The sequence below is a fragment of the Perca fluviatilis genome, chromosome 1, assembly GCF_010015445.1.
Source record: "Perca fluviatilis chromosome 1, GENO_Pfluv_1.0, whole genome shotgun sequence".
Lineage (NCBI taxonomy): Eukaryota > Metazoa > Chordata > Actinopteri > Perciformes > Percidae > Perca > Perca fluviatilis.
In genome coordinates, this window is record NC_053112.1 from 2,247,456 (window position 1) to 2,272,882 (window position 25,427).

Below are 25,427 nucleotides of genomic sequence, written 5' to 3' on the forward strand. Positions count from 1 at the left end.
AATAAATAATGTAATAATTTAGCAATAAACAAGCCGTTCTTTAATGTCGCCGACTGTCGTTTTGTGCTTTATCTTTTATTTTTAAAGTATTGGTTCAGGCACTAAAAGTACTGTTTTAGCACCGGTATCGGAAAATACTCCAAACGGTCCCCAAGCCTAGTGATGTCAGCGTGTTACATATGAATCTGTTCCAGTGCAGTAGTTTCACACTCAACTTCCCAGAGGGCCACACAGGAAATGAGAATCACATCCAGGGCCAGACATGTTCAGTTTATCGACATGCTCAAAAAAAGTGAAATATCTTTGACTGTAATTGTTACATATCTCATATAGCCTTCATTTACAGTTTGGTCCACAAAGTCTTTCCAGAAAAATTTCTGTTCACGTCGCGTAATTACGTCACTTCATAACGTTCCCATGGCAACAGAAGAAATGAAAATGTCTGCTCTTGTGTGAAGTAAACAAAATTTTTCAACTTTCTGCTAAGATATGTGAGTTTGTGTATGTATGTAATATGTGTTTTTAAAACATTTTTAAAGTATCTTTTTCGGCACCAGCACTGTTTTAAAAGTATCCTTTTAGCACAGATATCAAAAAAAAAAAACATTGACAGTATATATATATCTATAACATGATGGATATAAAGCACTGATTGGTAGGTTGGTATCTCTGATCTATAACACACAGAAAAACCAGAGACAGTATATATATATATATATATATATATATATATATATATATATATATATTCTCTCCCCTGTGTACTATATATATATATGTGTATATATATATATATGTGTATATATGTGTTATATATATATGTATATATAGGTATATGTATATATATATATATATATTGTGCGTATATATATATATATATATATATAGGGAGAGAGGAGAGTGGTGGAAAGATATTATTATTATTACATATATTATTATTAATACCTATTATTACTTACATTATACACACACATACATACTATTACATTATTATTACACTATATAACATGCATATACATTATTACATATATATTACATATTAACCATTACTAACACCTTTATTAACATATTATTACATATTATACCATAACATACAAATACAATTATAGCATTAATAATAGCATATATATTACGCAGCATTATTAATAGCACATACCATTACGCATTAATATTACGCATTATTATTACGCACATTATTACGTGATTACATACGCGCATTATTATTACGCGCATTACTATTACGCATTATTACACTACGCATATTATATTACGCGCATTATTACCTATTATTATTATTACGCAAACATATACGCATTATTATTACGCTAAGTATTATTATACCGCATTACATTACGACATTATTATTAATATACGCATTATTAATACATTATTACGCATTATTACACATTATTACATGGCATTATTATTATTATACGTATTACATACGTATTATTATTATTATTAATACGCATTATTATTACTGCATTACATTATTATTATTGCAGACACACACAAAAAGCACACACACACACACATGCACAGCACACACACACATGCACATTACACACATACATATTATTAATTACATACACATACAAAAAAAGTATTATTATTACTGCACATACGCATTATTACACATACATTATTATTATTACATTACACACACACACACACACATGCATTATTATTACGCACATACGTGCACACACATGCACACACATGCACACATGCATACATGCACACACATACGTGCATTATACACATACATTACATAAAAAGTATTACACATTACATATTACATATTGCAGATATTACATTATTACAGTATTATTATTATTACACATATTACATTATTATTACGTGCAGATATTATTATACACACACATATGCACACACATTATTATTATTACACACACACACACACACACACACACACACACATTATTACTGCAGACACATGCAGCACACACACACATGCAAGCACACACACACACACAAAAAAAGACACATATTATTGCAGACACACACACACACATGCAAAAAGACACACAAAAAAAAAAAAAAACACACACACACACAAAAAAGACATTATTGCATGACACACACACACATTACACACACACACATGCAGCACATATTACATGCAGACATACATGACATTAACACACACACATTATTTCCACACAACACACAATATTCACACACATATACATTACTAACATGAGGAGAGAGGAGGAATACATACACACATACATATTGGTTGTTATTATACATTGTTACCATATATATACATATATACACAATATTACATATATATATATACACACATATACACATATTACATGCCGTTACGAAATTCATTATATATGGAAGCCTGAACATATTGAATGAATCTTATTCCCGAATATATTGAACGAAAGTTCGAATATACTGAATGAACCTGAATATATTGACGAAAATTCGAATATACGAATGAACGCCTGAATATATTGAATGAAAGTTCGAATATGTTGACGAAAGTTCGAATATTGAATGAAAATTCGAATATACAATGAAAGTCAACATATTGAATGAATTAAATATATTGGACGAAAGTCGACATATTGAATGAATGCCTGAATATATTGAATGAAAGGGCCTGAATATATTGAATGCACGTCTGAACATACTGTCTAAAAGCCCGAACATAATAACAAAGTCTGAACATACGGGAAACGGAAAGTCTGAATATATTGAATGAAAGGCGGTTGAGTGAGCCTCACAGCGACCTGCCTGACCAAAGAGGTTCCTTTCATTTATGAAGCTCTCCATGATGAAAAGTGAATAAACTTTTTCATTGGTAGAACGGTACTGGATACAGTTATCGCACAAGGTGCTTTTGGCCCGCATACGCATCTTTCCAGTGTGTCAATCCGACTCCCTTCATGCTCAAAATGGCTACATCTAATTTCCTCTGATTTGCCATAGTGTCACACTCTGCTAGGATAACACAACGAAAACACAAGATGGTGCAGACAATGACGCCATTCCATCTTCAACTTATTCAGTATATTCGCAGCCTATCCAAATATTCAGTCATTCATTCAATATATTCATTCTTCCCTTCACTACATTCAAAATCCATTCACATATTTTCAACTCCACCAATACATCCAGAAAATCCATTCTATATTCCTGCCTTCCCATTCACTACATTCACTTCTTCCTTCCTTACATCCACTCCTTCCTTCAATAATTCACATCTTCCATTCAATCTTCATTTCCATTCCATATATTCCATTTCCTTATTTATCATATATTCAAATCATTCAAAATATAATTCCTTCATTCATATATTCAACCTTTCGCTGCATATATATATATATATATACTCTCACTTTCCTTCTAAACGGCATATATCTCTAACTTTTTATACCTCTCTCTCTCTCTCTCTCTCTCTCTACTCTCTCTCTCTTGTTTCTCTCTCTCTCTCTATATATACCTGTCTCTCTCTCTATCTCTCTTTCCTGTATAAAAAAACAAAAACACACACACACAAAAAACAAAACTCTCTCTCTCACTGTCTCTCTCTCTATCTCACATGTGTCATATGTCTCATTATGTATATGTATATAAAATATATATATATATATACATATAAAAAAAAAAAAAAAAAAAAAAAAAAAAGTGTGTATGGATATGGATGTATATGGATATATGGATATGGATATGTATGTATTATGTATATCTATGTATATGTATATGGATATATCTATATGAATATGTATATGGATATGATGGATAGATATGGATAGATAGATATAGATGGATGTATAGATATATATAGATGTATATAGATATATGGATATATATATATGTATCTATATGTCTATATAGATATCTATATGGATATATGTATATATATATATATATATATATATATAGATAGATATGATAGATAGATAGATATATATATATATATATATATATATATATATATATATATATATATATATATATCAGCCCGACCCCGTGTCTCTGGTCTGAGACCAGTGAAGGATATCAGAGTCTCTTTCCGTTGCTGGCTGAGTTGCAGAGGCAGCCTCAACTGAGCTTGAAGACGTAGATGTGGCGTGAGCAACCTGTCTGAAAGTGTGAAGTCTTCTGGTAGCTGTGCCGAGAGAAATCTCAATCATTCCCAATCTTACAGAGACGGAGAGTGTAGGTATATGTAAGGAGATAACATAGGCACAGGCTAATTACTGATCACTAACATGCTAGTTAACATTAGTCATTAAACCTAAACAGATAATGGAAGTCCAAACTGCCTGTGAGCTTCTCCTGTACTATACGGTAATTCCTCTACTGGCGCCATAGGAGCTCACTTACCCCCTTGGGGGAAAACTCCCAACGATCCCCAAACCTAGTGATGTCAGCGTGTTAAATATGAATATGTTGTAGTGTCTTCTCTCCTCTGGGACAGGGACCTGAAGGTCTCGGAGGCATCGTGGTCTTTAGGGAACACTGATCTACATGTTTCTCCGTTATTTGACGTTAGCAGAACTAGTTCCATGGTTTACATCGTTAGTGAAACTAAACATTCATCACAAACTGCTGTTTATTCTTCAGAAACATTTTTAATAAAAAAGATCAAACTTGATATCTGACAGTTCACCTTTTGGGAACAGAAGTCCCGTACAGACAGAAATATCAAACAATATTTGGAAAATGCTGCCTTCTAATTGGACGAATTCACAAACCAGCTAAAAGCCTGATTTGTTGATAATGTTTAGTTACAGTCGACTAAATATGACACGCGCTGCACTGTCTCAGCGGGGGAGAAGAATCCAGAAAGGGTCCGATGAGAAACAAAGACTTCAGCGTGTTCATGAGTTCACTTCCTGTTGGTCTTGGCGGTTTTGGCGAGCAGGGCCGGGTCGATCTGATCTGGAGTCAGTCCTCTGACAGAGAAGAGGCGCGCGGCGCGCTCAGTCAGCGTTCCCCCGCACTTTAACCCACGAGACATGAGTTCCTCCTTCAGGACGCTGAGACCCAGAGACTCCAGCTGCTCCACCGAGGACAGAGAGGACACGTCCACAGCAGGGCCACCCTGGACGCAAACACACATCAGTCATTACTGGACACTAACACACATCTAGTCATTACTGGACACTAACACACATCTAGTCATTACTGGACACTAACACACATCTAGTCATTACTGGACACTAACACACATCTAGTTATTACTGGACACTAACACACATCTAGTTATTACTGGACACTAACACACATCTAGTTATTACTGGACACTAACACACATCTAGTTATTACTGGACACTAACACACATCTAGTTATTACTGGACACTAACACACATCTAGTTATTACTGGACACTAACACACATCTAGTTATTACTGGACACTAACACCCATCAGTTATTACTGGACACTAACACACATCTAGTTATTACTGGACACTAACACACATCTAGTTATTACTGGACACTAACACACATCTAGTTATTACTGGACACTAACACACATCTAGTCATTACTGGACACTAACACACATCAGTTATTACTGGACACTAACACACATCAGTTATTACTGGACACTAACACACATCTAGTCATTACTGGACACTAACACACATCTAGTCATTACTGGACACTAACACACATCAGTCATTACTGGACACTAACACACATCAGTTATTACTGGACACTAACACACATCTAGTCATTACTGGACACTAACACACATCAGTTATTACTGGACACTAACACACATCAGTTATTACTGGACACTAACACACATCTAGTCATTACTGGACACTAACACACATCAGTTATTACTGGACACTAACACACATCAGTTATTACTGGACACTAACACACATCTAGTCATTACTGGACACTAACACACATCTAGTCATTACTGGACACTAACACACATCTAGTCATTACTGGACACTAAACATACGTCATTTACTGGACACTAAACACACATCTAGTCATTACTGGACACTAACACACATCAGTTATTACTGGACACTAACACACATCAGTTATTACTGGACACTAACACACATCAGTTATTACTGGACACTAACACACATCAGTTATTACTGGACACTAACACACATCTAGTCATTACTGGACACTAACACACATCAGTTATTACTGGACACTAACACACATCAGTTATTACTGGACACTAACACACATCAGTTATTACTGGACACTAACACACATCAGTTATTACTGGACACTAACACACATCAGTTATTACTGGACACTAACACACATCAGTTATTACTGGACACTAACACACATCTAGTTATTACTGGACACTAACACACATCCAGTTATTATTGGACACTAACACACATCAGTTATTATTGGACACTAACACACATCTAGTCATTACTGGACACTAACACACATCAGTTATTACTGGACACTAACACACATCAGTTATTACTGGACGGCTATTACTGATGGCTGCATTCACTTAGGAGAGGTCCTGGTATTGTGCATGCTGACTCACTGAAATATCTCACTGGGACACTTGATGGAACTGAGCCATCGTTAAGGTTATTAATGTCAGCTGTGCTTTTCCTAATATGACAAGTCAACATGTCTGCTGTGAAGAAGGTCCATAGTATGTGTAGAAATATATTGGGTTCAGAACAAGAATGTGCTGTAGCCTGGGATGGCCTCGCTGTCTCCTCCTGTCTGGCATGTGTAAGATAAGACGGGTTCAAATTTAGTGGAGCAAGAGTGCTCCTCATTTGTTTAATAAACAATTGGAACAGAATGCACCTAATGAAATCTCTTAAAGGAACAGACAATCTCTAGCGCGCAACTTCTCTATCTTCTCGGAGACAGAAAGTCTGAGGGATATCCAACCAATTGGCGGCCCACACGCAATGGCGAGAGGAGGAACCTGAAGATGAATAAAAGAAAAGGTCCGGTGTCAGACCCGGAAAGACTTTGTTGGTGGCTAGGGAGAGAAAGTCTCGAAGGAGTGGCTGATCCATATGCATATGAAAGATCTGGTTGCAATATCATTTTACTAAAGATTGTTATAGTTTAACTGAACGAATCCTGAGTATTCATTTCTTGGTCTGCCTTTCAACGAACACAATAAGAAAGGGGAAACTTTGAGAAGTGACCGGTGGTTCTTAAAAGACTCTGGCTTTTTGAGCAAGAGTAGAATCGGTCGCTTTTTTTCCTACATATGTTGAAAAAGTCTAAACCAGGGGGGTCAAACTCAACTTCCCAGAGTCACACCAAGGACCAGACATGAAGAGTTTGACATGCTTTATTTAATAAAAAAAAAGTATTTTATTGTATTACTGCATGTCTCATATAGTCTTCTCACTCACAGCTCGGTCGTCATAAAGCCCCAGAACATGTAACTCAGCCATCAGAGAGAAAAGGGACACAAAAACATCGGGGAAAAACGTAAAAAAAACACGACAAAAGAGTCAGATAAGGCAACAAAAACTAGGAGGGCCAAAACGTATTGTGAACCTCAATTGATATGCGGGCCGGATCAAAATCTGCGAGGGTCCGGATTTGGCCAGCGGGCCTCGAGTTTGAGTAGTGTGGCGGTATGGGGAGAGTAGTCTGGCGGTATGGTGAGAGTAGTCTGGCGGTATGGTGAGAGTAGTCTGGCGGTATGGTGAGAGTAGTCTGGCGGTATGGGGAGAGTAGTCTGGCGGTATGGGGAGAGTAGTCTGGCGGTATGGGGAGAGTAGTCTGGTGGTATGGTGACAGTATGGTGAGAGTAGTCTGGCGGTATGGTGAGAGTAGTCTGGCGGTATGGTGAGAGTAGTTGGCGGTATGGTGAGAGTAGTGTGGCGGGTATGGGAGAGTAGTCTGGCGGTTATGGGAGAGTAGTCTGGCGGTATGGGGAGAGTAGTCTGGTGGTATGGTGAGAGTAGTGTGGCGGTATGGTGAGAGTAGTCTGGCGGTATGGTGAGAGTAGTGTGGCGGTATGGTGAGAGTAGTGTGGCGGTATGGTGAGAGTAGTGTGGCGGTATGGGGAGAGTAGTCTGGCGGTAGTGTGGCGGTATGGTGAGAGTAGTGTGGCGGTATGGTGAGAGTAGTCTGGCGGTATGGTGAGAGTAGTGCGGTATGGAGAGTAGTCTGGTATGGTGAGAGTAGTCTGGCGGTATGGTGAGAGTAGTCTAGCGGTATAGTGGTGAGTGTGGTGGTATGGTGAGTAGTCTGGCGGTATGGGGAGAGTAGTCTGGCGGTATGGGAGAGTAGTCTGGCGGTATAGAGTAGTGTGGGTATGGGGGGTGAGTGTGCGGTATGGGGGAGGAAGTAGTCTGGCGGTATGGGAGAGTAGTCTGGCGGTATGGGGAGAGTAGTCTGGCGGTATGGGGAGAGTAGTCTGGCGGTATGGGGACAGTAGTCTGGCGGTATGGGGACAGTAGTCTGGCGGTATGGTGAGAGTAGTCTGGCGGTATGGCGGTATAGTGAGAAGTAGTCTGCGGTATGGGGAAGTAGTCTGCGGTATGGGAGAGTAGTCTGGTGGTATGAGTGACAGTATGGTGAGAGTAGTGTGGGTATGGTGAAGTAGTGTGGCCGGTATGGTGAGAGTAGTCCTGGCGGTATGGTGAGGAGTAGTGTGGTATGGTGAGAGTAGTCTGGCGGTATGGGAGGTGTCTGGTTGGTGAGAGTAGTGTGGTGGTATGGTGAGGAAGTAGTGTGGGTATGGTGGGAGTAGTCTGGCGGTATGGTGAATGTGATCTGGCAGTGTGGTGGGGTGAGTGTGTGGTATGGTGAGAGTGAGTCTGGGGTATGGGGAGAGTAGTCTGGCGGTATGGAGGAAGTAGTCTGTGGTATGGTGAGAGTAGTGTGGCTGTATGGTGAGAGTAGTCTGGCGGTATGGTGAGTAGTGTGTGGGTATGGTGAGAGTAGTGTGTGATGGTATGGTGAGAGTAGTGTGGCGGTATTGGGAGAGTAGTCTGGCGGTAGTGTGGGGTATGGTGGTGTGGTATGGTAGTATGGCGGTATGGTGAGTAGTCTGGTTTGGGAGAGTAGTCTGGTGGTATGGTGAAGTAGTCTGGCGGTATGGTGAGGTAGTGTGCGGTATGGTGAGAGTAGTGTGGGTTATGGTGAGAGTAGTCTGGTGATGTGGAGAGTAGTCTGGTGGTATGGTGAGAGTAGTCTGTGTTATGGTGAGAGTAGTGTGGGTATGGTGAGTAGTGTGGCGGTATGGTAGAGTAGTGTGGGGTATGGTGAGAGTAGTCTGGCGGTATGGTGAGAGTAGTGTGGCGGTATGGGGAGAGTAGTCTGGCGGTATGGGGAGAGTAGTCTGGCGGTATGGTGAGAGTAGTCTGGCGGTATGGTGAGAGTAGTCTGGCGGTATGGGGAGAGTAGTCTGGCGGTATGGGGAGAGTAGTCTGGCGGTATGGGGAGAGTAGTCTGGTGGTATGGTGACAGTATGGTGAGAGTAGTGTGGCGGTATGGTGGGAGTAGTCTGGCGGTATGGTGAGAGTAGTCTGGCGGTATGGTGAGAGACATGTGGTCTAAACCAAGAGGTTTATGTCTGTATATTCTGGTGGTTCTGAACAGAAACTGACCTGCTGTGGAGATGAACAGACGGACTCCTCTGCAGGTCTGGAAGTCTCTGCTGGTCTAGAGGTCTCTGCAGGTCCAGAGGTTTCCGGAGCTTTGGGCTCTCTGCAGGTCTGTGAGGATGGACTGCAGGTCTCAGAGGCAGCAGACGAGCTGGAACACAGCAACATATAATCAGATTACAACCATTTCATCAAATACAAAGATCTGGAGGTCTTCATTCAGTCATCATCATGTAATGTAATCAGATTACTGCATCATTACGGCAGAGATTCTTGGTATACATGTAATCAGATTACTGCATCATTATGGCAGAGATTCTTGGTATACATGTAATCAGATTACTGCATCATTATGGCAGAGATTCTTGGTATAAATGTAATCAGATTACTGCATCATTACGGCAGAGATTCTTGGTATACATGTAATCAGATTACTGCCTGAGAGAGGAAGAACTATATATTAAACTGTAAAACATTGACTAATGAAGAAGAAGTGTGGAGCGCTGAGGCGCTGGACCCTACCTGCTGCTCTGCTCCGCCTCCTCTGTGCGTGTCGTCATGGTAACAGCATCAGCAGCAGCTCCACAGCTGGAGGAAGAGGACGGGGAATCTTCTTCATCATCTTCTTCCTCCTCCTCCTCTGAGCTCAGCATGTCGCCCACGCCCGTCCTGTAACACCAATACACCTTCTTCTGTTTCTGTAGTTCCCATCCAAAGAGCTCCAACTTTATTAGTATGTCCCAACACAGACCCCAGTATCACCATCAGGACCAGTATCACCATCAGGACCAGTACCACCATCAGTACCAGTACCACCATCAGTACCAGTAGCACCATCAGGACCAGTAGCACCATCAGGACCACCATCAGTACCAGTAGCACCATCAGGACCAGTAGCACCATCAGGACCAGTACCACCAACAGGACCAGTACCACCATCAGGACCAGTAGGATTCTGCCTGAAATACCAGTATCACCATCAGTACCAGTATCACCGTCAGTACCAGTAGCACCATCAGGACCAGTACCACCATCAGTACCAGTACCACCATCAGTACCAGTACCACCATCAGGACCAGTAGCACCATCAGGACCACCATCAGTACCAGTAGCACCATCAGGACCAGTAGCACCATCAGGACCACCATCAGTACCAGTAGCACCATCAGTACCAGTAGCACCATCAGTACCAGTAGCACCATCAGGACCAGTACCACCAACAGGACCAGTACCACCATCAGGACCAGTAGGATTCTGCCTGAAATACCAGTATCACCATCAGTACCAGTATCACCGTCAGTACCAGTATCACCGTCAGTACCAGTACCACCATCAGTACCAATAGCACCATCAGGACCAGTAGCACCATCAGGACCACCATCAGTACCAGTACCACCATCAGTACCACCATCAGTACCAGTAGCACCATCAGTACCAGTAGGATTCTGCCTGAAATACCAGTATCACCACCAGTACCAGTACCACCATCAGTACCAGTATCAACATCAGTATCACCATCAGTACCAGTAGCACCATCAGTACCAGTAGCACCATCAGTACCAGTAGCACCATCAGTACCAGTACCAGTAGAACCATCAGTACCAGTACCACCAGCAGTATCCCCATCAGTACCAGTATCAACATCAGTACCAGTAGCACCATCAGTACCAGTAGCACCATCAGTACCAGTACCACCATCAGTACCAGTACCACCATCAGTATCACCGCAGTACCAGTATCACCATCAGTACCAGTATCACCATCAGTACCAGTACCACCATCAGTACCAGTATCACCATCAGTACCAGTAGGATTCTGCCTGAAACACCAGTATCACCATCAGTACCAGTATCATCGTCAGTACCAGTATCACCATCAGTACCACCATCAGTACCAGTACCACCAGCAGTATCACCAACAGGACCAGTAGCACCATCAGTACCACCATCAGTACCAGTAGCACCATCAGTACCAGTACCACCAGCAGTATCACCATCAGTACCAGTATCAACATCAGTACCAGTAGCACCATCAGTACCAGTACCACCAGCAGTATCACCATCAGTACCAGTATCAACATCAGTACCAGTAGCACCATCAGTACCAGTAGCACCATCAGTATCACCATCAGTGCCAGTATCAACATCAGTACCAGTAGCACCATCAGTACCAGTAGCACCATCAGTACCAGTACCACCAGCAGTATCACCATCAGTACCAGTAGCACCATCAGTACCAGTAGCACCATCAGTACCAGTACCAGTATCACCATCAGTACCAGTACCACCAGCAGTATCACCATCAGTACCAGTAGCACCATCAGTACCAGTAGCACCATCAGTACCAGTAGCACCAGCAGTATCACCATCAGTACCAGTATCAACATCAGTACCAGTAGCACCATCAGTACCAGTAGCACCATCAGTACCAGTAGCACCATCAGTACCAGTAGCACCAGTAGGATTCTGTCTGAAACAGTGGTAGCGGTGAGAACCGGCGTTAACGCAGCGATCTGATACCAACAAACCGTACTCTTCTCACATGACCACCTGTCTTAAAGAGGAAGGCTCGGCCAATAACAACCATGGAACAGGGGAACGGTGCAAGTTTACTTTTCTCTCTGTCTGGGTGTGTGTGTCTGGGTGTCTGTGTCTGCGTGTGTGTGTGTGCGCGTGTCTGTCTGTCTGTCTGTCTCCTGTTAGCAGGTACCAAGGACTTTTTATCAGAATGGAAAAACCACTAAGGCGAGTAGAGTCGAGGCGAGCAGGTGCCATGTGGTGGAACAACACCATAACAGGCACTGACCAGTAACTAGGGTTGGGTATCGTTTGGTTTTTTTTCGATTCCGGTGCTAAATCGATACTTTTAAAACGGTTCCGGTGCCTAAACGGTGCCTGAATCGGTACTTTTCAATAAAGTAAAAAAAAAAAATAAGAAAAAAAATAAGGGTAGTAAACAACAGTCAGTGACTTGTTTATTGCTAAGGACATGGTCAAAATTAAAGATTTAATAATAATGTAATAACTATAACAATAACAATAAGTTATTTCACCAGTAAATTGCTGTTGAACCCCAGATGGGAAAAGGGTATTTTACAATTACTGTGAATGCACCACGAGGCTACCTGTTTTAAGTGAATGCACCGTCTGTGTTGTTTAATTCCGACAACGGCAGCTGCAAGTGAACGCACCGTCTGTGTTGTTTAATTCCGACAACTGCAGCTGCAAGTGAACGCACCGTCTGTGTTGTTTCATTCCGACCATATAAACATAGTACTACTAGTACTACTACTGTATATCTATGGTACTACTAGTACTACTACTGTATATCTATGAATTGCGACAACGGCAACAGCTGCTGCGCTGCAGAGCAGACTGTTACATCCTGTTGAAGTCCTCCACAGTGAAATACAGTCACACTTTACACTGTTTAACGTTAGCTGTCAGCATTTTACCGGTGTTTAATCCAGCTGCTAGCTAAAGGTAGGCTAACGTTACATGCTGTCAGGTGTAGTGTAAAGTCAAGCACCGAAATGAGGCACCGAAATTTTCGTTCTTATTCGGTCTCGTTACTACCGTTTACGTCGGCACCGGTTCCCTATTGGCACCGAGTTTCGGTACCCAACCCTACCAGTAACAGACACTGACCAGTAACAGGCGGCTGCGGCGGCTGCCTTCTTCTTCTTCTTCGGTTGCGGCTGCTCGCTGTGATCGCGGCTCGGTCTCTTTGACGGCGAGATGTCGTCCACCTTCACCTGACTGCTGGAGGACGCCTGCAGACCTGAGACACACAGAGACACCTTACAGCTACCTGAGACACAGTAGTCTGGCGGTATGGTGAGAGTAGTCTGGCGGTGAGAGTAGTCTGGCGGTATGGTGAGAGTAGTCTGGCGGTGAGAGTAGTCTGGCGGTATGGTGAGAGTAGTCTGGCGGTGAGAGTAGTCTGGTAGTATGGTGAGAGTAGTCTGGCGGTATGGTGAGAGTAGTCTGGCGGTGAGAGTAGTCTGGCGGTATGGTGAGAGTAGTGTGGCGGTATGGGGAGAGTAGTCTGGCGGTATGGTGAGAGTAGTGTGGCGGTATGGTGAGAGTAGTGTGGCGGTATGGGGAGAGTAGTCTGGCGGTATGGGGAGAGTAGTCTGGCGGTATGGTGAGAGTAGTCTGGCGGTATGGGGAGAGTAGTCTGGCGGTATGGTGAGAGTAGTCTGGCGGTATGGGGAGAGTAGTCTGGCGGTATGGTGAGAGTAGTCTGGCGGTATGGGGAGAGTAGTCTGGCGGTATGGGGAGAGTAGTCTGGCGGTATGGGGAGAGTAGTCTGGTGGTATGGTGACAGTATGGTGAGAGTAGTGTGGCGGTATGGTGAGAGTAGTCTGGCGGTATGGTGAGAGTAGTCTGGCGGTATGGTGAGAGTAGTCTGGCGGTATGGTGAGAGTAGTCTGGCGGTATGGGGAGAGTAGTCTGGCGGTATGGGGAGAGTAGTCTGGCGGTATGGGGAGAGTAGTCTGGCGGTATGGGGAGAGTAGTCTATGGTGAGAGTAGTGTGGCGGTATGGTGAGAGTAGTGTGGCGTATGGTGAGAGTAGTCTGGCGGTATGGTGAGAGTACTGGCGTATGGTGAGAGTAGTGGGCGGTATGGTGAGAGTAGTGGGCGGTGGGGAGAGTAGTCTGGCGGTATGGTGAGAGTAGTCTGCGGTATGGTGAGAGTAGTCTGGCGGTATGGGGAGAGTAGTCTGGCGGTATGGGGAGAGTAGTCTGGTGGTATGGTGACAGTATGGTGAGAGTAGTGTGGCGGTATGGTGAGAGTAGTCTGGCGGTATGGTGAGAGTAGTCTGGCGGTATGGTGAGAGTAGTCTGGCGGTATGGTGAGAGTAGTCTGGCGGTATGGTGAGAGTAGTCTACGGTATGGTGAGAGTAGTCTGGCGGTATGGAGAGTAGTGTGGCGGTATGGGGAGAGTAGTCTGGCGTAGTGGGGAGAGTAGTCTGGCGGTATGGTGAGAGTAGTCTGCGGTATGGTGAGAGTAGTCTGGCGGTATGGTGAGAGTGTCTGGCGGCGGTATGGTGAGAGTAGTCTGGCGGTATGGTGAGAGTAGTCTGGCGGTATGGTGAGAGTAGTCTGGCGGTATGGTGAGAGTAGTCTGGCGGTATGGTGAGAGTAGTGTGGCGGTATGGTGAGAGTAGTCTGGCGGTATGGTGAGAGTAGTCTGGCGGTATGGTGAGAGTAGTCTGGCGGTATGGTGAGAGTAGTCTGGCGGTATGGTGAGAGTAGTCTGGCGGTATGGTGAGAGTAGTGTGGCGGTATGGTGAGAGTAGTCTGGCGGTATGGTGAGAGTAGTCTGGCGGTATGGTGAGAGTAGTCTGGCGGTATGGTGAGAGTAGTCTGGTGGTATGGTGAGATGTGGTGGTATGGTAGAGTAGTCTGGTGGTATGGTGAGAGTAGTGTGGCGGTATGGTGAGAGTAGTCTGGTGGTATGGTGAGAGTAGTGTGGCGGTATGGTGAGAGTAGTGTGGCGGTATGGTGAGAGTAGTGGCGGTGTGGTGAGAGTAGTGTGGCGTATGGTGAGAGTAGTGTGGCGGTATGGTGAGAGTAGTGGCGTATGGTGAGTATGTGGCGGTATGGTGAGAGTAGTGTGGCGGTATGGTGAGAGTAGTCTGGTGGTATGGGTATGGTGAGTAGTCTGCGGTATGGTGAGAGTAGTCTGGTGGTATGGTGAGAGTAGTCTGGCGTATGGTGAGAGTAGTCTGGTGGTATGGTGAGAGTAGTGTGGCGGTATGGTGAGAGTAGTTGGCGGTATGGTGAGAGTAGTCTGGTGGTATGGTGAGAGTAGTGTGGCGGTATGGTGAGAGTAGTCTGGTGGTATGGCGGTATGGTGAGAGTAGTCTGGCGGTATGGTGAGAGTAGTCTGGTGGTATGGTGAGAGTAGTCTGGCGGTATGGTGAGAGTAGTCTGGTGGTATGGTGAGAGTAGTCTGGCGGTATGGTGAGAGTAGTCTGACGGTATGGTGAGAGTAGTGTGGCGGTATGGTGAGAGTAGTCTGGCGGTATGGTGAGAGTAGTCTGGCGGTATGGTGAGAGTAGTCTGGCGGTATGGTGAGAGTAGTCTGGCGGTAGTGTGGCGGTATGGTGAGAGTAGTCTGGCGGTAGTGTGGCGGTATGGTGAGAGTAGTCTGGTGGTATGGTGAGAGTAGTCTGGCGGTAGTGTGGCGGTATGGTGAGAGTAGTCTGGCGGTATGGTGAGAGTAGTCTGGCGGTATGGTGAGAGTAGTCTGGCGGTAGTGTGGCGGTATGGTGAGAGTAGTCTGGCGGTATGGTGAGAGTAGTCTGGCGGTATGGTGAGAGTAGTCTGGCGGTGTGGTGAGAGTAGTCTGGCGGTATGGTGAGAGTAGTCTGGTGGTATGGTGAGAGTAGTCTGGTGGTATGGTGAGAGTAGTCTGGCGGTATGGTGAGAGAAGCCTGACCTTTGATGACCGAGTCCTCGAGGCGCTCTGACAGGTCGTGGCACTGCCTCTGGTACTCTGTGTCGGTGAACTGGTGCCGCGGCTCGGCCAGCTTCCTCTGGAGCCGCTCCAGGCGGCGCTGCTCCTTCTCCGCCTCGCGCTCCGTCTGCTTCTTCAGCCACTCGGCCATCCTGCACACGCCACACAGGAGGAGAAGAAGAGTTAGGTCAGAGGGAACACGCCACACAGGAGGAGAAGAAGAGTTAGGTCAGAGGGAACACGCCACGCAGGAGGAGAAGAAGAGTTAGGTCAGATGGAACACGTCACGCAGGAGGAGAAGAAGAGTTAGGTCAGAGGGAACACGCCACACAGGAGGAGAAGAAGAGTTAGGTCAGAGGGAACACGCCACGCAGGAGGAGAAGAAGAGTTAGGTCAGGAGGACACGCACACGCTAGGAGGGAGAAAGAAGAGTTAGGTCAGAGGGAACACGCCACACAGGAGGAGAAGAAGAGTTAGGTCAGAGGGAACACGCCACGCAGGAGGATAAGAAGAGTTAGGTCAGATGGAACACGCCACGCAGGAGGAGAAGAAGAGTTAGGTCAGATGGAACACGCCACGCAGGTTAAGAAGAAGAAGAAGAGTTGGAGCGCTCACTCTTTCTCGTGGTTGACGTCTCGGAGGCGGCGGCCGCTCAGATCTCTGCACGCCTCGCGGTTCGTCGTCTTCTCGATCTGAGCACCCAGAGCTCTCAGCATGGAGCCGAACCCTGAAACACACACAGACACACACACACACAGAGACACACACAGAGAGACACACACACAGAGAGACACACACACACACAGAGAGACACACACACACACAGAGAGACACACACACACACACACACACACACACACACACACACACACACACACACAGAGACACACACAGAGAGACACACACACACACAGAGAGACACACACACACACAACACACACACACACACACACCGAGAGACACACACACACACCGAGAGACACACACAGAGAGAAACACACAGAGAGACACACACAGAGAGACACACACAGAGAGACACACACAGAGACACACACACACACAGAGACACACACACACAGAGAGACACACACACACAGAGAGACACACACACACACACACACACACACACCGAGAGACACACACACACACACACACACACACACACACCGAGAGAGACACACACACACCCCGAGACACACACAGAGAGACACACACAGAGAGACACACACAGAGAGACACACACACACACACACACACACACAGTTAATGATGACTCATGATCTCTTTGTACCACTAAAACGTAAGGACATGTGTGTTTGGTAGATTATGTCTCCGTGGTAACAATGCTTTTTGGAAATAAATCTTCTACCGTTGTAAAGCCAGTTTAGTTCCCTTACAGAAGGAGCCCCACCTGTAAGGGAACATCTGTGGGATGAGCAGCAGCGCTGAGTATGTGGCTTACGCCCATGAAAAATGTGCCCAATCTTCCCTCTACGAGGAGTTCATCCATCAGAGAGGACATCCCTGAGTATCTTATAGTCCTGTATGAAGTAGTCCTGTATGAAGTAGTCCTGTTTGAAGTAGTCCTGTATGAAGTAGTCCTGTATGAAGTAGTCCTGTATGAAGTAGTCCTGTATGAAATAGTCCTGTATGAAATAGTCCTGTATGAAGTAGTCCTGTAGTCCTGTATGAAGTAGTCCTGTATGAAGTAGTCCTGTATGAAGTAGTCCTGTATTAAGTAGTCCTGTATTAAGTAGTCCTGTATTAAGTAGTCCTGTATTAAGTAGTCCTGTATTAAGTAGTCCTGTATGAAGTAGTCCTGTATGAAGAAGTCCTGTATGAAGTAGTCCTGTATGAAGTAGTCCTGTATGAAGTAGTCCTGTATGAAGTAGTCCTGTATGAAGGGCTGACTCTCTAAAGCACTGCTGTCAGAGAAACCTTCTGAGGAGACTCCTGGACAGTGGCTAGAGGTTCCTGAGGACCCTTCTGGTAAACTAGCACCCCCTGTGTTGGTGAAAAGGTAATAACATGATGTATTGGGGGGGGGGGTCTACCTCCTTTCCCCCCACAGAGGCGGGGCTCCAGGTGATAGACGGCTCCACGCTGCAGAGCATCCTCAGGCTCAGACAGGCGACCATTTCTGATGACGTAGAAATCCTCCAGAGAACAAACTCCCTGCAGAGAGAGAGAGAGAGACACACAGAGAGAGAGAGAGAGAGACACACACACACAGAGAGAGAGAGAGAGAGAGAGAGAGAGACACACACACACCTTTCAGTTTGAATGCAGAACTTTGGGATTTTATTATATCTATCTTCTCTGTGAACCTTAACAAATACGTCATTTTCTCTCAATCAAAACAACAGCAAGAGACGAGTTTGGTGGAGCGTGGAATCATGGGAGTTGTAGTCTTAGTCTCCCAAACAAACCGGTAAAAACAAGCAATAAAGCCGTTCCACGTTAAAACCCCGTGTTTCTCCAATAACGTGTGTTACACAGAAACGTTTTAACGTATAACTTTAATGCGTTAGACGTTAGAAAAACGGTTTCCGGTCAGTTGTTGTTAGCTAACGATGCTAACGTCTGTTTGTTAGCTACCGTTAGCACAGCAGCTAACGCTAACACTCCGCATTAGCTAAATAACGGGTTCTGTTGGTTCGGAGTGGTCCTGTTTTCCCGCCTCGGTTTGATATAAACTCACCCGCTGCTGGACGAACCGGGTCAGAACGTCTCGGACCAGAGACCCGTCCGGAAACATCCAGTTACAGAAGCTAAAGCTCGGAGAAGTCACAAACACCTCCATGTTGGCTTCTTCTTCAACTGATACTGCTCAGGGCGCATGCGCGGATTCCTCTTATGCGCTCAGCTCTTTTTTTTATGTCTTTATTTCTGTAACATTCAAAGTTAGACAGTCAGCACATTAAAATTAAACAAAATACAAACATACATTATGCTAAATAACAAGTCGCTTTTTATCGACGCGTGTTTTTGTCACTTTTTTCGGCTTTTGTGTCACTTTTTAAAGGGTTTTGTCGCTTTGTTGACATTTTTGTCGCTTTTCCGACAGTTTTGTTGCTTTGTTGGACTGTTTTGTCGCTTTTTTTCAACGTTTTAACACTTTAATGAGATGTTTAACGTGTCCGACCCTTTCTTCAACATTTTTATTTTATTTTATTTATCTAATAACTTTTCCCTGACTGATTTGGACCATAGACTGTTAATATTAATATTTACAGTCTATCTTGACCATAGACGGTTACAGTCTAACTGATCTTGACCCTGCTTACCGAGCTGCAGTACTCGCAGCAGCCTAAAGCCGCCGGGTGGCGCTGTGAGCGCAGTCTTCTCCAGAGTTCTCCTGTCTTCTCTACCGGATGTGCTGCTCTCCTAGGTGTTGTGACAACATGGCGGCCCTGTGGAAGGTTGTGTCCAGCGTCAGGACGTGTGGAGCCCGTCTCCCCGCCGACAGGTTCTCCAGGATCTCCTCTTCCTTCAGCTCGGATTCCGGCAGCGACCAGAGACCCAGAACCGGCGGCTTCGCTTCCGCCTTCAACCAGCAGTCGGAGCTCCGGCGTCGGCGGGAGGCGGAGAGCTCCGTGGCCGGCGGCAGCGTCTCTTCCCCCGGGCAGGAGCACAGCTTCGCCTCGCTGCTGCGCCGGTCCCCGCTGATCCAGATGGGACCGGCCAAAGACAGAGTGGTGATCGGGAGGATCTTCCACGTAGTCCAGGACGACCTGTACGTGGATTTCGGCGGGAAGTTCCACTGCGTTTGCCGGCGGCCGGCCGATGGAGAGAAGCTGCAGCGGGGCAGCAGGGTCCGTCTGCGGCTGCAGGATCTGGAGCTCACTGCCCGCTTCCTGGGGGCCAAAACCGACACCACGCTGCTGGAGGCTCAGGCCGTGCTGCTGGGCCCGCTGGAGGGAAGGGATGCCCGGGAGAACCAGAACCAGGACTGAGCGGGGCGGACTGTTACAGCCTGCTCAAGCTTCAATCACATGTTTCCCAAAGGGAGTCTGGCAGGACTCGGACTGTGGACGAGGAAATTAATGAATGAATGAATAGTGGAGGAGTGAGCCTGGACATTAAGTCTGTTTTTGTTCTTTTTTAGTTCAGAAGAAGTTTCCGTGAACTGATTATAATAAATATTCTTTATATTAACACATTAGTCTCTTTGTTTTGTTTGATACTGCAGACACTATATATATATATATATATATATATATATATATATATATATATATATATATATATATATATTTAAACTCTAATATTAATATTCATATAAATGCTCTAAGGATCAGATATTAGTTGATAAAAACAAAAATACTCATAATAAAGTACTATTTTGTGTTTTATGTGGAAACCTCTTGTATAAACTCAGGGGGCTGGCCCTTTAAATAGCCTCCTTTAACCCTTGTGTGGGTTAATATTAGGTTAAGGGTTAATATTAATGTTCTGGTGTTTTTTTTTAAGAGATTCAGTTTGGGAAAAGTATGAAATCAGAGAGTCATTGAGACAAATGAAATAAAACCATGTTTTCCCTCCGTTTGTGTGTGTGTGTGTGTGTATGTAAAGCTTGAGCAGATAACACAAAACACTCCAAAAATTTAACCTTAAAGCTAAAGAAGTACGACTCCAATCATTAGATGTGAGGAAAGTCTTTCAGCTCTATTCATTCTCAGGGTTCAGATGCTGAATCTAAACATTAGAACTAATAACATACTGCAGTATGGTTCAGGTACTTCAGGTTTAGATGGTGAACCTAAACATTAGAACTAATAACATACTGCAGTATGACTGAGTTTGACAGAGAAACAGAGATGAGACCCAGTCAGCTGATCTGTTCTTTAATCAGAGGAAACATCGTTAGTTACTTCTAATAAATACACAAATAAATACATAAATACAGAGGTCATGATGTTTAGAGCTGCAGCGGGCCAAAGGCAGTCAGCAAGAATAGAGGAGAGGGAAGGAAAGAAGGATGGAAGAAAGGAATCAGCAGGATAAGTTCAGTAAAACAGCAACAAGAAGCAGATGAAGGTATCCGACGGCGATGGGACTGTCCATCTATCTGTCACGTTACCCGGTAGCCAATCAGAACTGAGTGACTCATCAGCTGTTTGTTTTTTTTGCTGCTGTTGTTGCTTTGGATTTCGGCTGAAAAATGTGGCGGCAAGAAGAGGCCGGAATAAGAGCCCAAATAAGAGTAGAAAACGGTAGCCAGACCAGCCAGCCCCACATCCAGATGTTGGGTCTGAATCTGACCCACATCCAGATGTTGGGTCTGGGAGCTCCCCATTGGTCAGGGCTCAATCTGACGGGCGGGATAAACAGTTGTCTTTCAAATTCTCTCTGCACCGATAGCGCTCCAACCAATCAGAGCAACCCTAGCTGATAGATTAAACTTTAAACTCAGAACACATCTTCCTTTTTTAAGAATGACTTCAGAGCCGTTCTTTGTTCTTTTCTCAAAGAAAAGATGAACTCCAAGTCTTCCAGAAGACCTCTGTTCACCAGCAGCAGCAGCAGCCATAAGCCCCGCCCACCGACTCTATACACGCTGTGATTGGCCTGACCAGAGTTTGGTTTTTCCAGCTCGCGAGCCAACGGAGAGTGCCTAGACCCCCCCCCCCACCAAAATGTAAATTTGCTGCCGCTAGGGTGGTCTAGATTTCTAGGCTAAGAAAACGCCAAAACAAGAGTAGAAACAAGCGCTGAAAGAATCCAGCGGCCACAGTGGCTGATAGCTAAAAGAGTTAGTTAGTAGTACTGGAGTAATGTTGTACTTAAGTCAATCTATAATACTTTAGTAGATGTATAGTACTGTGTCTGTATTATTGTTATTATGGTAGAGTTATGGTTGATAATAGTTAAGAGGTACAAAGTTATAAGAATATTAATAAGAATATGAGGATGCAGTTAACAGTTTGTTCTGTAGTCCTCTTCCTGTGTTGTGTAGTCCTCTTCCTGTGTTCTGTAGTTCTCTTCCTGTGTTCTGTAGTTCTCTTCCTGTTGGAGGCACTTGGTTTGTCTGGAGCCTCTGGATCTTCTTCAGCCACACATGGTCACATAGAGCCACTGAGGAGAGAGAAGAGTCTTTTACTTTGAAAAACCTGCCTTCCTGTTTCCTCTGTAGTGTAAACATTTGCTACTGGTTGGGGGGAAAAAAAAAAAAAAGTTTTTTTTTGGGGGTTTTCTTTTTTTTTTTTTTTTTTCTCCCTCCCGGGGGCGCTTCTAAAGAGATTAAAAACACCACAGAAGAAGAAGACCTGAGACCTTGGAGTTGCTATGTTTATGTTTATGTTTTGCATATATTTTTAGCCATTTTAGATGTTTTTGTGGTCACATTGTGTTTATTTAAAGGTCCCATGACATGGTGCTCTTTGGATGCTTTTATATAGACCTCAGTGGTCCCCTAATACTGTATCTGAAGTCTCTTTTATATAGACCTTAGTGGTCCCCTAATACTGTATCTGAAGTCTCTTTTATATAGACCTTAGTGGTCCCCTAATACTGTATCTGAAGTCTCTTTTATATAGACCTTAGTGGTCCCCTAATACTGTATCTGAAGTCTCTTTATATAGACCTTAGTGGTCCCCTAATACTGTATCTGAAGTCTCTTTTATATAGACCTTAGTGGTCCCCTAATACTGTATCTGAAGTCTCTTTTATATAGACCTTAGTGGTCCCCTAATACTGTATCTGAAGTCTCTTTATATAGACCTTAGTGGTCCCCTAATACTGTATCTGAAGTCTCTTTTATATAGGCCTTAGTGGTCCCCTAATACTGTATCTGAAGTCTCTTTTATATAGACCTTAGTGGTCCCCTAATACTGTATCTGAAGTCTCTTTTATATAGACCTTAGTGGTCCCCTAATACTGTATCTGAAGTCTCTTTTATATAGACCTTAGTGGTCCCCTAATACTGTATCTGAAGTCTCTTTTATATAGACCTTAGTGGTCCCTAATACTGTATCTGAAGTCTCTTTTATATAGACCTTAGTGGTCCCCTAATACTGTATCTGAAGTCTCTTTTATATAGTCCTTAGTGGTCCCCTAATACTGTATCTGAAGTCTCTTTTATATAGTCCTTAGTGGTCCCCTAATACTGTATCTGAAGTCTCTTTTATATAGACCTTAGTGGTCCCCTAATACTGTATCTGAAGTCTCTTTTATATAGACCTTAGTGGTCCCCTAATACTGTATCTGAAGTCTCTTTTATATAGACCTTAGTGGTCCCCTAATACTGTATCTGAAGTCTTTTATATAGACCTTAGTGGTCCCCTAATACTGTATCTGAAGTCTCTTTCCCGAAATTCAGCCTTGGTGCAGAATTGCAGCCACTAGAGCCAGTCCCACAATGAGCTTTCCTTAGGATGTGCCATTTCTGTGTCTGTAGCTATTGAGGAGGAGAAAGGGGAGGCAAGGTGGAGGGTGGGGGTGTGGCCTTGACCAACTACCACTTTGCTCGTTTGAAAGCCATGATGTCTTTCTTGCAGCACGGTGGCTCAGTGGTTAGCACTTCTGCCTCACAGCAAGAATGTTCTGGGTTCGAACCCAGGTCCTCCCAGGCCTTTCTGTGTGGAGTTTGCATGTTCTCCCCGTGCTTGCGTGGGTTTCCTCCGGGCGCTCCGGTTTCTTCCCACCATAAAAACATGCATGCAACTAGGACTGCAGTTGAAAAATAGCCGTCTGGCTAACACTGGCGCATTTACAGAAATGTTGATTAATGTGCATTGTCCTAATATAAATAAATAAATCTTCTTCTTCTTCTCTCTCTCTCTCATGGGTGAGCCACATTCTCTGGGAGTGCAAAGCAGAGAAAGGGGAGGTAACCTTGCTCCTTATGACCTCATAAGGAGAAGATTCCAGATTGGCCCATCTGAGCTTTCATTTTCTCAAAGGCAGAGCAAGATACCCAGGGCCTCATAAAGTGACATTTTCATGCCATGAACCTTTAAAGTCACCTAGTGCTCTACTGAACACGTGACCCAGAACGCAGCGTGAACCTACTGAACACGGGGCCCTGACACAGCATGAACCTACTGAACATGGGGCCCTGAACGCAACATGAACCTACTGAACACGGGGCCCTGAACGCAGCGTGAACCTACTGAACACGGGGCCCTGAACGCAGCATGAACCTACTGAACACGGGGCCCTGAACGCAGCGTGAACCTACTGAACACGGGGCCCTGAACGCAGCATGAACCTACTGAACATGGCCTCCAGTTTGACGAGGCAGCAGGTGAAGTTGTCGAAGTCGATGATGTCGTTGTCGGCGTAGCGAGCAACCAGAGTCTGATACAGCTTGTTGTTCAGTCTGAACCCTGCAGACACACACACACACACACACACATAATGATAAATAAATAGTAAATCAATAAATCTGATGACTAACCATTAATGAACAGTAGCAGGACTCACCGCCATTCTCCAGCGCCAGACGCATCTCGTAGGAACTCATACATCCAGATTTATCCAGATCAAACTCTCGGAAGATGCCCTGCACAGATCACATCGTTTCTGACTTTAAATACTAAAACACACATTAATGACAGTGGATTATCTTCTGGATGGATGGGTTAGTTGTTTGGTCTCTAAAATGTCAGAAAATAGTGAAAAACATGGATCAGTGTTTCCCAAAGCCAAAGTTTTTGCCACTTTCTCCAAAGTTTATTTCATCACTAAACAGCAGAAGGAATCCTTCTACTTCTACCTTCAGTATACAGTAGTGATCGTGTCTCTCTGGACCCACCAGCCACTACTATTCAATTCAATTCAACTTTATTTATAGTATCAAATCATAACAGAGTTATCTCGGGACACTTTACAGATAGAGTAGGTCTAGACCACACTCTAACCCCAACAATTACAGTAATTCCCTCAAGAGCAAGCATTAGCTGTGGCTATCGCGACAGTGGCGAGGAGAAACTCCCTTTTAGGAAGAAACCTTGGCAGACCCAGACTCTTTTTTTTTTTTAACAATTTCTTGTGATAACACAAGGGTGTAGCAAAAAACCATGTCATCTTAACTTTTTCAACCCCCCAAACCCACCCCTGCATTGCACAGGAAAAGAAATAAAGACAGAGTAGCAATTGCAGTTTTAGCTCAACCACTAGTACCGATGATAATGTTGATACAAGTCAAGAAAAGAAAATAAAAAAATAAAAAATTATTCCAGTCCAGCACGGCAAAGTCAGGGAGCAGACCCAGACTCTTGATAGGCGGTGTCTGACGGTGCCGGTTGGGGTTATGATGAACAGTGGCGTAATAGTCACAGTAAAGATAATGGAACAGTGACTACAATGGTAATCGTAGTAGTTCATGCCATAGCCGGGCACAGCAGGGCATTACAGGATGTAACGTGGTACAGCA

General features: G+C 44.3%; 3 protein-coding genes across 4 annotated transcripts in view; 1 reads left to right on the top strand and 2 right to left on the bottom strand.

The window, feature by feature from the left end:
* Nucleotides 1-4,596: 4,596 nt before the first annotated feature.
* On the bottom strand, nucleotides 4,597-18,898 carry sde2 (SDE2 telomere maintenance homolog (S. pombe)). The gene is made up of 8 exons (XM_039812327.1): nucleotides 18,750-18,898; nucleotides 18,103-18,223; nucleotides 16,664-16,775; nucleotides 16,031-16,200; nucleotides 13,228-13,360; nucleotides 10,103-10,249; nucleotides 9,584-9,731; nucleotides 4,597-5,089 (listed from the first exon to the last, which is right to left on the bottom strand). Exons 1-8 carry the CDS (start codon nucleotides 18,849-18,851, stop codon nucleotides 4,874-4,876), a joined length of 1,149 nt encoding a protein of 382 aa, XP_039668261.1. The 5' UTR covers nucleotides 18,852-18,898; the 3' UTR covers nucleotides 4,597-4,873.
* Nucleotides 18,899-19,399: 501 nt separating this feature from the next.
* Nucleotides 19,400-20,168, top strand: mrps28 (mitochondrial ribosomal protein S28). Its single transcript, XM_039812339.1, has one exon. The coding sequence runs from the start codon at nucleotides 19,423-19,425 to the stop codon at nucleotides 20,002-20,004; it is 582 nt and encodes a 193-aa protein (XP_039668273.1). The 5' UTR covers nucleotides 19,400-19,422; the 3' UTR covers nucleotides 20,005-20,168.
* Nucleotides 20,169-24,004: 3,836 nt separating this feature from the next.
* LOC120566094 (calpain-1 catalytic subunit-like) overlaps nucleotides 24,005-25,427 on the bottom strand; it is a 31,127-nt gene continuing 29,704 nt past the window's right edge. The window contains exons 19-21 of one of the 2 annotated variants that reach the window (XM_039812353.1): nucleotides 24,476-24,554; nucleotides 24,261-24,378; nucleotides 24,005-24,192 (exon numbers count right to left, since the gene is read on the bottom strand). In XM_039812353.1, the coding sequence (XP_039668287.1) occupies nucleotides 24,159-24,192; nucleotides 24,261-24,378; nucleotides 24,476-24,554 (231 nt within the window). In that variant the 3' untranslated portion in view covers nucleotides 24,005-24,158. The remainder of the gene's footprint in view (nucleotides 24,193-24,260; nucleotides 24,379-24,475; nucleotides 24,555-25,427) is intronic. The other variant, XM_039812361.1, reaches the window with a different exon arrangement.